General features: G+C 42.5%; 1 protein-coding gene across 1 annotated transcript; it reads right to left on the reverse strand.

The window, feature by feature from the left end:
* Positions 1–1,795: 1,795 nt before the first annotated feature.
* LOC308314970 (extracellular calcium-sensing receptor-like) lies at positions 1,796–7,710 on the reverse strand (the record flags this gene model as incomplete). The annotated part of the gene is made up of 7 exons (XM_080762794.1): positions 1,796–2,709; positions 4,141–4,264; positions 4,774–5,001; positions 5,750–5,950; positions 6,486–6,755; positions 7,136–7,222; positions 7,450–7,710. 7 exons carry the CDS (start codon positions 7,708–7,710, stop codon positions 1,796–1,798), a joined length of 2,085 nt encoding a protein of 694 aa, XP_080618920.1.
* Between the last annotated feature and the right edge of the window lie 4,652 nt (positions 7,711–12,362).

Here is a 12,362-nt window from a genome sequence, read left to right on the forward strand (position 1 = left end):
GCTGATTTCTCTAAGCGATAGTAAAAGTATGTTTTGGGTGGATTCAATGAGTAAAAGTATGTTTTGGGTGGATTCAATGAGTAAAAGTATGTTTTGGGTGGATTCAATGACGATCGCGGGACATAATATGTTACATAGCAGATTTGAGACACTGTGAGCTTGTAGATCTGCTATTTTCAATAGATTTACTCATTTGCCACATGCAGTACACTACAGTATGCAGTACACAGCAGTGGTGGAAAAGGTATTCATTTTTTACTGTAGTGTACTCTGTGCCACTTTACTCTGTGCTGTACTCTACTGGCCACTGTATAGGTGTTCCAGTTGTCCGTGCTCGGACTCAGAGACAGACACACATATACACAGGGACACACACAGCTGTGCAATGGAGTGGAGGCACCGCTCCAAAAAGAAGGAACGATATGTTGTCACTTCTCTGGACTAGTCCATTCTGACCTGAGATCAGATTCTAAAAATGTCTTCTACAGCCTGACAGTTTTCTGAAAAAGCTATGTTTCTATGTCAGTCGTTCTTCGATTTTTCAAAAATAGCAGACCTACAAGCTGTAGATCTGCTATTTTTCAATAGCTAAAGCATAATATAATGCTAACAACAAAAGGGGTTCCCGCCCAAAATGGGCTAGTCTTTATGTCACTATAAACCTGGAGTCATTCCACAGAATACACACAGTCTCTGCCAGTTTCTAAATGCATTGAGCTGTTTTTCTGTTGTGGCTCCCTAGCTTTGGCCCGTGTCCCTGGGTCCAATCCCAGATTCGGTTTGTGCTAATTGCTTTGTGTTTTTCACCTTTTGCCAGTCTTCTGATTTGGATTATTGGATGTGTTTGCCTGTTTATGGACTTTGTTCCTGTGTTTGAGAGATTCTGTCTGATACACTGTCTGTCAGCCTTGAATAGGGCAAAATCCATAGCAAATAATACACAACAAGCCACTCGACTGAAAAAAACAAGTAACCACAGCTGAGCTTATACATGAAATCCTTTTGAAGGGGGACGTGATAAAATGTGTCTACTGTCTGATTTGACCACACGAGGGCGCCATACTACAAATTACATTAGGGTTGGACAGGTGACAGTGGTTTTGATTGATTGATTGGATTGGATTGATTGAATATTTATTAACAGTTTGCAGAATTACAGTACATTTCAAGCACAAACTCAATACAAAGAGTTTGTACTTGAGTTTGTACTGTACTGTAATGTAACTGGTCTAATCATTCTTGTGTGTGTGTGTGTGTGTGTGTGTGTGTGTGTGTGTGTGTGTGTGTGTGTGTGTGTGTGTGTGTGTGTGTGTGTGTGTGTGTGTGTGTGTGTGTGTGTGTGTGTGTGTGTGTGTGTGTGTGTGTGTGTGTGTGTGTGTGTGTGTGTGTGTGTGTCTGTCGCTGGTCTAATGCAATAATCAAACAATTAAAAAAAGCTATATCCCATTGAAACCATGAGGCCTTCACAAAAGAATGCTGTTTGACATACTGTATTGTATTGTAAAGGATACATTTGCCAATTTTAAACCTTTACATAATTTGCCTCTTTATACTGTACATACTTATAGTATACTTTGAGAGGTGCACATTTTGTTCTTGTCAATATAGCTCTAAAATCAATAAACTGTCTTTAAGGGTGGGTTCACATTTCTTTATCACTGATAATAGATGTTTGTATCTCTGACTAGATTTAGTGCAATATGGCAGAAATAAAAGACTATTACTAAACATTGTTATCAGCAATATCCAAATACACTTTAATATTGTAATAAAATGTATTTCAAAATGTCTGCTTCTACGTCTTGGCGGCATCTCGACCCATGATGGATTTCTTCGTGTTTCTCTCGGGTTTCAAAAGTATTATGTAACACTTTGGTCCAAACAGTGACAGCAGAATGCCCAAACTAGACGCTAAGATAGCAAACACCTCCACTACGTCTGCATAGTTGCCTGGAGAGCTGATATATGCCGGGACGAAGGCTATCCACACGGCACAGAAGATCAACATGCTGAACGTGATCAACTTGGCCTCGTTGAAGTTGTCTGGAAGGTTCCGTGCCATGAACGCCAGGACGAAACTGAGAAGTGCCAGTAAGCCAATATAACCCAACAACACTCCAAAACCAACTGTTGAGCCGACATCGCACTCATAGACTATCTTTTCAGAATAGTATTGTGTGTTTTTATGAGGAGTCGGCGAGGCAGACACAAGCCAGGCTGTGCAGATTATCGCCTGGATTGAAGTAAGAACCAGAACTGTTCCTCTCTGCTGCATGACACCAAACAACCTCAGGATGTCTCCGCTCCCAGGCCTGGAGGATTTGAACACGGCCAACACCACCATGGTCTTCACCAGGATACACGAGACACACAGCACGAAGCTGATCCCGAACGCTGCGTGCCTCAGCTGACAAGTCCAGAGTCTGGGACGGCCGATGAACAGGAGTGAACACATGAAACACAGTTTGAGCGCCATTAGGAGTTGGAAGCTGAGTTCTGAGTTGTTGGCGCGCACCATGGGCGTGTTTCGATGACGGACAAAGATCCCCAGGACGATGGCACACATAAGTGTGCCCAGGAGGGAGATGGTTGTCAAGGAGATGCCCAGGCCGTCGTGGTAGGAGAGGAACTCCACGCTCTTGAGGACACAGTGGTCATGCTGGAGATTGGACCAGAAGCCTTCTGGACAAATGGTGCACTCTGTAGAGTCTAAAGAAAAAGAGGACGAGATTAAAGGGACAGACAACTACATTATCTTCTTATAAGCTACTGTACATACGTAAACCTACTAGTGCTGCAAACGAATATTCCATATTCGAAAGAATATTCGAAGAAAAATAATGTAGTGCGAGTTCTCGCGAGACTCTGGGCGACGACGGCTGGTCTCGCAAGATCACAGAACCGTCAGGGGCAGAAGGCAGTCGAAGCGTCTCCCCTCAAGCTTTACTTAATCATACGACGGTGCCGTGTGTAAACGCACGCCGATTTAAAAGTCCATTTAATGCGTCATTGATGCAACCTGCTGTGAGCTTGTAGATTAGTTATGTTTGCCACATGACACCGACAGGCGGCATACAATGAAGGCGGGGGCATTCGAACATGGGTCTAAATTTGTATTTATTATTACAAAATGTTATAGCGATTTATTTATTTATTATTTACTGTAGTCTTACTATAGACACAAGGAAATTACATCTGGCCACAAAAGATCTACTGAGGGGAGGTACTATAGGTATAGGGGGATGCCATACTGTGTTGTATTGCTCAACCTTTTGTCACCCCCTTCACATTCAGTAGATCCTGTGTGGCAAGATGTCATTTCCTGGGGTCTAGTAGGACTATAGTAAATAATAAAAATATAAATCGCTATAACATTTTGTAAAAAAATACATATTTAGCCCCATGTTCGAATGCCCCGCCCCCTGTAAAAAGAATAGCTAAAATCGCTAAAACAAAAAGCAGCAAATGAATAACAACCTAGAACAAAAAACTAAAGTTGTCCTTTAAGCCTCGGAGTCGGTATAGGCTTTTTACTTTAAGTTGCTTGGTATTAAGAAAGCAAACACGTTTAATCAATCACGCCATGTTACTTTAATTGATTACAAAATTATAAACTGAAGATTAATGTGGTAGTGAAGGCAGACAGTTTACAGTACGTGAAACTCCACGACCAAAGATGCGATAATGCATGGATTCCCTCCCTCATGAAGCTCCCTTCGTGACACGTTTATCTTGTAGCCTATACCTTAATTTGATTTAAACCAAAAACAAATGCATTGCATTCATTATTTCCTGTTTCATGTCGAGGTAAGGATTATCACAGCACAATGAGCACATTACTGGAGCGATACGTCTCTGTTCCCCAGATAAGACACGGGCTTGTATATCTAAACTAAACCATTAAAAACAATTGGCTATATAAGATAAGTATATGAATCATTAATTTGATCTCGCAAGAGAGCACATTTCTCAGCACCAACCGTGGCGTTGCGGCACACATAGAGAAAGAAGAGATTAGGCTACAATATTTTATATTCAAATTATATACATTCGAAGTTCGATAGGTTCGAATGAGTCGAACCCATGTGGTGTTTTAAAAGGTCATTTTTGGCCAATTCTTGCAGCACTACTAAAACCTACCGTTCTCAGTGCTGACCTCTCCCTCGGAACACGTGATGCAGTCGAAGCAGCAGACGGGTTGGCCTTTCCTCCTGGCCATGCGGGTTCCAGGAGAACAGCTCTCACTGCACACCGACCGGGGAGGCTGCAGAGGAAAGTAGTAATGATCAGTTTAAAGGCTTTCTGACCTCAATTGCAAAAAACAAAAAACCTGAATTTTGAACATTCAGTGGATTTTCTGTGGTCTGGGTTTTTCTGAATAATTAGACTCAACAAGTGCTCCGATCTGCCTGTGGATGGTGACATCACAGTCCACAAACACCCCCCCCCCCCCCCCCCCACACACACACACACACACACACACACACTCCTCCCTGCCACCCCCCTATGCTGGGAGTGAGGGGGAGCAGAGGTGATGATTCCCTGGCAAAATCCCTCATCTGCTGGCAAATTGTTATGTTTTCATTGCAGCTCGGAACACACAGAGAAAACCCCAGGACATAGAAAATCTAAGTTCAGTTTGTTTGGGTGTTATTGAGGTCATAAACCCTAAAAGAAAAAAGAAAAGTCAATGAATCATGAAACCTTTAAGTATAAATGACATGATGACATCATGATCTCAATATTTAATATTTTAAACATGGCTGAAATTACTTTTGCGGATTCATAGTTCCACATGATTCTGTCTTCATCGAGGGTGAGTTCTTCATCTCCGGAGGCTGTCTTCTTGACCACACCTACTTTGCGAATGTCTGTGCTTCCATCAGGGAGCCACGCCCAGTTCAATATATCGAAGATTGGTACAGCATCACCGTTCTCATCAAAGTACACACGGTCACCAAAAGATGTGGTGAAGTTCACCTTTTCCAGGTAATAGAGAAGCTATAGAAATGGTGATGAGCATGCAGAATCAAGAAGAGCAACATATTTAAACTAGAAAAGTGTGGTTGCAAAGTGGAGGATTTATCCCCCAAAAATCATGTTTTTGCGTTCGTGATTTGTAAAATAGGCCCCTCCTACTATCTTCGGGCGACGTTTTTCGGCCGAACGATACGCACTACCAAAACTCCATCTGACAGGGGTCTATAGGGCATCGTAACGGGTTCAGACTCCATCTCCCAGGGGTCTATAGGGCATTGTAACGGGGACAGACTGCAGCGTGTTACTGGCTGATTTCTGGCCTACCGGTACTTCTTTACTTTTTGCAAACATTTATTAACTGAATTAATATCCCACCTGCCATGGTTGTATTGTCTGCAAACTGGCACAGCTGTGCCCAGGGAAAGGCCCTCTTCCTGGAACACACTGCAACATGTCATGGAGGCCGTGGGCCAGAGCATACACGGCCTTATATACGTTATAGGCTGGTCTGAGGTCAGACATGTCCAGCAGGGTAGTTTCTGCTGTTCCCAGGTCCTCTTGTCCAGTACAAACCCTTCCACCAGCATCCACCCACTCTGGTGGAAGGGGTGGAAATTTACACCGAAATGTATATTCCCAAAACTGCTTCACCTGAAAGAAAACAATGAATTTATAAGCATAAATACGATTGATTGATTGATTGATTGTTTGAATGAATGAATAGCCTTTAATAACTTCAAATTGTACAGTGGTACACAAATATACTTACGAGAGTATCTTCTTGGTCGTTGTCAGGGCGTATTCTTAACAAGAAGTCCCTGAAACCTGGCATCTCTCCACGGCGGATGGCGAACCCCAGGGCGCCTCTGAGGTGCGGCAGGTAGCGAGGAGCCCGGAGGTATCGGTCCAGCCACCAACCGGCGGAGGCAGGTAAGACCCAGAGCACACCTGTCACATTCTGCCTGACGACCTGTTCATTGTTTTTGACAGAAAGGAAAGGGATGTCTTTTCTTCTGAATCAGAATCAACTTTGTTGAGTCTAATAATTCAGAAGCTTGTTTTCACAAACGGCATAGCTGTTGGGTTTCTGTTATCTTATCTACAGCCATACAACCAAATGGTCTCTTTTACAGTAGTACCTGAGATTATACAATGTGCATAGCAGCCACTGTTTTACATTCTCATTTTAGATTCCTTGGTAAATAGTAAATGCCTTTATCCAATGCACTTTACATAGATTGTGCATTACATTCCCCCATTTACACACACATTCATACACCGATTGCGGCGGAAGCCATGCAAGGTATACCAACCAGCACATCGGGAGTAATTTGGGGTTCAGTGTCTTGCCCAAGGACACTTCAACATGTAGACAGGAGGAGCCGGGATTCGAACCGCCGACCCATGGATCATTGGACGACCTGCTCTACCTCCTGAGCCACAGTCGCCCCTTCTAATGACAAACCCCTAAATGAACATCATCAACATGTATCGTGACCACAGACCTCCTCCATGACGTGGATGGTGTAGCTCCCGTACGAGAACGTGATGACCACGCGGGCCGTGGACGCCTTCATCACGCCGACGACCCGCCGGAGTCTCTCCAGGTCGTTGTTGATTGGCAGAGCCTGGGCGAACGCCACGCAGCCCCGCCCCGACCGCTGCAGGGCCGACGTCAGGAGCACGGCGGCGTCGCGGCCGTTGTCGTCGTCACTGAACAACACGCCGACCCACGTCCACCCGAACCGCCGCATGGTCTGGAGCAGGGCTCGCACCTGATTGGAAGAACAGTAGTACTTTAGATCATATACAGTATAATGAACAACACGCCTACCCACGTCCACCCGAACCGCCGCATAGTCTGGAGCACGGCTCGCACCTGATTGGAAGAACAGTAGATCATATACAGTATAATATAATATAACTTGTATTATTGCGATGCAAACATGATCCGCTTCAATTACTTCAGTCTATATTAGTAGCTTAATGTATTATAATGTAATTGTATTTGTATTCAGTTCACAAAGTTAAATATAAATGCCAAATTCAAAAATAGCTAAAAATCATCATTTGCCCGCCCCGCTGGTTTGATTATTCCAGTTTGTGGAACATTTACTAATTAGATAACAAAACCTCTATTGTTGTAGAAGTTCACCTGAAAGGCAGAACTGGGCATTATTCTGTAGTAGGATGGGAACTGAGTCAGGTCGCTCAGACAGGAACAAGAAGCAAGGTAACCTACCTGGAATAAAACAACAAGAAAACAATTAAAGCACAAAACATCCGTTCAAACATTAATAAAAAAAAAACAAAAAACAAAAAAAAAAACATTATAAATATGGAGACACAAGGTTTCTTCCCAACAGAAAACGATTACGTTCCGTCTTTCAAACTGCAAAAAAAAAGACCTAAATAATATTATTCGTCATCTTCTAGATTCCCAAATTAGCAAAGCTATAGGAAACTTACCATGGGCACACCGTATAAACCCAGTATTCTAGAGATGGCGATGGAGTTCTTTGAGGTACTGGGGCCCACGATGGCCAGCAGAGGAGGAGGCCCGACGCAGCTCTGCTCCAGCATGAAGCGCTCCTCTCCGCCGCTCATCAGAGACAGCGCCGCGGGCAGTGAAACGCCCAGCGTTAAACAGGTGTCATAGATGCTGTACCCCAGCGTGACGTTGGGCAGCAGGCCGGGGTCTCTGTTGATCTCCTCCACGGCAAACGCCATGGCCTGGATAAACTTGTACCCTTCAGGGGAAAAGCTATAAACACACACAATTAATTACACTGTAAACCTTCAATAATTATCGTTTTTTTGTTGGGCAGAAACTTTGTTAAATGGGTAAATCACTATATTCTGATAGTAATCATTGCTATAGTGTTTGTTCAGTAGCAGTGTTAAATAGCTCTATATTGTGACAGTAATCATAGCTATAGTGTGTGTTCAGTAACAGTGTTAAATAGCTCTATATTGTGACAGTAATCATAGCTATAGTGTGCGTTCAGTAGCAGTGTTAAATAGCTCTATATTCTGATAGTAATCATTGCTATGGAGTGTGTTCAGTAACAGTGTTGAATAGCTCTATAGTGTGACAGTAATCATTGCTATAGAGTGTGTTCAGTAACAGTGTTAAATAGCTCTATATTGTGACAGTAATCATTGCTATAGAGTGTGTTCAGTAACAGTGTTGAATAGCTCTATAGTGTGACAGTAATCATTGCTATAGTGTGTGTTCAGTAACAGTGTTGAATAGCTCTATAGTGTGACAGTAATCATTGCTATGGAGTGTGTTCAGTAACAGTGTTGAATAGCTCTATAGTGTGACAGTAATCATTGCTATAGTGTGTGTTCAGTAACAGTGTTAAATGGCTCTATATTCTTGCTATAGTGTTGTAGTGTTTGTTCAATATCACTGTCTCTGCAGCTCTTTAATAAACAGAAGAATACATTTTCAGTTAGGTGGCAAAACTTCAGACAATCAGGAGAAAGTAGCCATTTATCAGCTTAATCTTTTATAGTTTTGCAGTTCCAATAGTTTTTTGCTAATGTCTTTGTGTCATCACTTACAATCCCACTTGTTTAATCTGTATCCTGACATGGGGTCTCTATCCCGATTGGATAAAGTTGGTATCCCAACCTGATGCATTTTCTGTTTAATATAAAGCTGGAGTGATGGAGACTCCTGTTAATTACTTTATAAACTGTATATTTTAAACATTCTGTTTTGGTTTCATAAAATTACCTACTTTATCATACTAGTGTCACACAAACGACGTCGCACTGCAATGTGTTGTGATCTTGTAGATATTTTTTAAACCCTAGAACACTAAACATATTTTTGTTACACCATCACTAAACACGGGTATATTTTACCCAATGTAAAATATTCCATAAAGAATATTCCACATCAAAAAGTACAGCAATACATGGCAACTTGAAGTACACTTCTTTAATATTTCATCATGAATTTTCACAAAAAGAACGATGAAACGCGTGAAACGTGCATATTATTTTTTAAATATCCCTAAAAAAAGAGAAATGACGTTGGGAACTCCTTTGGTCAACCCATTCTTAAGACATGTGAGATTGATATAAAAGTCCATTGTGGGTGTATGGGATTTTTTTCTCTATCACACTATCACTAAACATGGGTGAATTCACCCGAACACATGAAGGTACTGAAAGACCCACCCACCTCAGCAACATTATGGAAATTGCAAAAATATAATCGTCGGGGTGAAAATCACCCGTATTTAATGTAAAAAAAAAAAAGGTTTAAGTGAAAGTGAACGTGGCTTATACAAAATAATATTAGATTATATAAATATTGAAATAATGAAACGTATTAGTGACTGAATCATAACTACCCTAGATCCATCGGTATACATATACAAATCAACTACTGTAATCACATACACTGAAAAACAAAGTCTGTGTTCTCTTGCTTACTATTATAGTCAGGGAATTATTATCAGAACAATCTGGGAATAAATTCCTTATCAAAACATTTCTTCACCAACAATATAAAGGTGTCTATAGTAACACATTTATTTCGGTGTCTATAGTAACACAATCTCACAAAGACTGAAATTCAGTTTCCCTCAAAGAGGAATCTGTGACAGCTGCTGAAAGTTGTGGTACAAATTAACATCATACTGTAAATAAAATATGCAGCAGGCAAAATGTACAACATTTTATTCTAGTAGCATGTGACTGGTCAAACTAGTTTATTATTATTATTATTATTATTATTTTGCACGATTCTGAATCTCTTGCAAGCATTTTGTTTTGCATCATTCTCAGGAATTTATTCTCAGATGTGATCAATATGCCCTGACTAGTAGTGATACACCCACCGATAGCAGATCAATATGCCCTGACTAGTAGTGATACACCCACCGATAACAGATCAATATGCCCTGATCAGTAGTGAATAATACCCACCGATAGCAGATCAATATGCCCTGACTAGTAGTGATATACCCACCGATAGCAGATCAATATGCCCTGACTAGTAGTGATACACCCACCGATAGCAGATCAATATGCCCTGACTAGTAGTGATACACCCACCGATAACAGATCAATATGCCCTGATCAGTAATGAATAATACCCACCGATAGCAGATCAATATGCCCTGACTAGTAGTGATATACCCACCGATAGCAGATCAATATGCCCTGACTAGTAGTGATACACCCACCGATAGCAGATCAATATGCCCTGACTAGTAGTGATACACCCACCGATAACAGATCAATATGCCCTGATCAGTAGTGAATAATACCCACCGATAGCAGATCAATATGCCCTGACTAGTAGTGATATACCCACCGATAGCAGATCATTATGCCCTGACTAGTGGTGATAGCAGACCAATATGCCCTGACTAGTAGTGATAGCAGATCAATATGCCCTGACTAGTAGTGATAGCAGATCAATATGCCCTGACTAGTAGTGATAGCAGATCAATATGCCCTGATCAGTAGTGAATACCCACCGATAGCAGGAGGGCTGCTGTGGTTTGCTTGTGAAGCTCAGCTCTGGGAAGACGGGGATGCAGTGGAATGGAAACAGACCACCCAGAAGCACGTCTCCCGCCTTGTGCATTATGTTGAAACGAAACGGTGCCTGTAGCTCACAACGAGGGGAAGAGGAGGAAGAGGAGGAGGAGGAGGAGGAGGAGGAAGACAGAGGAGAGAAGAAGGAAGAGAACAACGTCAACACCAAGTATGACAGTCGTATGTCTAGAGAAGCCCTCATCATGACTCTGTCTAACACCCCCCCTCCCCTTCTCTAAATGCATCGTCCAGTTGTTAGGTTTTTATACCCGTGCCGTGCCATCCCCTGTGCCAGCTTACTTCACGTCATCTGTCACAACAACACTGATCTGGGGCCGAGGCACGATCAGAGGCAGGGCTGAACTTAGCACTACGTTCATATGAAAATAACATAAAGTGTGTGTGTGTGTGTGTGTGTGTGTGTGTGTGTGGCCGTGACAATGTCTCTGTAGGGTTACACACTGGCAAATACTCAGCCACTGTAGGCCACACACACACACACACACACACGGTAAATGGTGCATTTCACCCATTCACACACCGGTAATGTGGTAAATGGTGGATTTATATAGCGCCTTTATCCAAGGCACTTTACATAGATTGTGCATTACATTCACCCACACATTCACACTCCGATGCCGGAGGAAACAATGCAAGGCACCAACCTGCACATCGGGAGCAATTAGGGGTTCAGAGTCTTGCTCAAGGACACTTCGACACCAACTCTGGGGGAGCCCGGGTTTCAACTGGGAACCTTGCTGTTTCCATCCAGTCACTCTGCCCCTGAGCCACTGCCACCCCAGGTGGGTTCTGGGAGTAAGGCCAAGTAGTAGCCTGACCAGTTTGTGGACCAGCTGACTAAGATTTTCTCTATATGATTGAGGGCTATGGAGCGTGTCTGGAATTGCATTATTTTAGGTGGTTCATAAAATGTAATCGTAATTCTGCCCTGCAAGCATTGTTTGTTGTTTTCCTGTGGGTCCGGGGAATGTATTTAGCAGAATTCTAGGTTTGGTGTTTGTTTGAGGTCATGGTTTGCTAATGGTCCCTAGATCTCACAACCATATAGAGGGAAATTAGTCCAGCATATTTTAAGCCATGTTTTAATCGGGGTGTCTATTTTGATGTTTCTTTTGATGGCATAAATAGAAAAGGCCCTTCTTGCCTTGTTTCTCAGGTCCTTTACAGCTTGGTTGAAGTTCCCTGTTCCCTGTACGCCTCGTGACACGCTCCATATATGGAGCCTGGCCTTACTAATTATAGCACACATTTAACGCCCTACCCAAACCCATTCCTAGACCTGTTTTAGCACGACCTTGCCCTTTAGGGCGTCTTATGGTATTATATTAAGTTATTATATTCTTCATGTCACATCAGGTATAGGGAAATTGCACATCTGTAATAAAGGTATTTAACTTACGCTATTGACAATCTTGTCAAATAAGCAATTAAATCAAGCCATTGAACCTTGTGCTATTTAATTGGTGTTATTGTAATGTGTCAACCTTGCATTGCTTAGTCTCCTCTAAATTCAATAACACCACTGTGTGTGTGTGTGTGTGTGTGTGTGTGTGTGTGTGTGTGTGTGTGTGTGTGTGTGTGTGTGTGTGTGTGTGTGTGTGTGTGTGTGCAGATGACATCACTCGGCTGAGGGACTAAGGGACTATCATTTGGGACACAGCTGGTGAGTTGGAGATGCCTTAATTGGGCTTTACTCCCCCCCCCACCACCACCACCACCTGCGAACAGTGCGAAGGGTATGGATGGAATGCCGTGATTGTTTTCCCTCCTTAAACATGAACATCAGGTACTATGTT

The sequence above is a fragment of the Protomyctophum bolini genome (genome assembly GCF_963924005.1).
Source record: "Protomyctophum bolini genome assembly, chromosome: 1".
Classification (NCBI taxonomy): Eukaryota; Metazoa; Chordata; class Actinopteri; order Myctophiformes; family Myctophidae; genus Protomyctophum; species Protomyctophum bolini.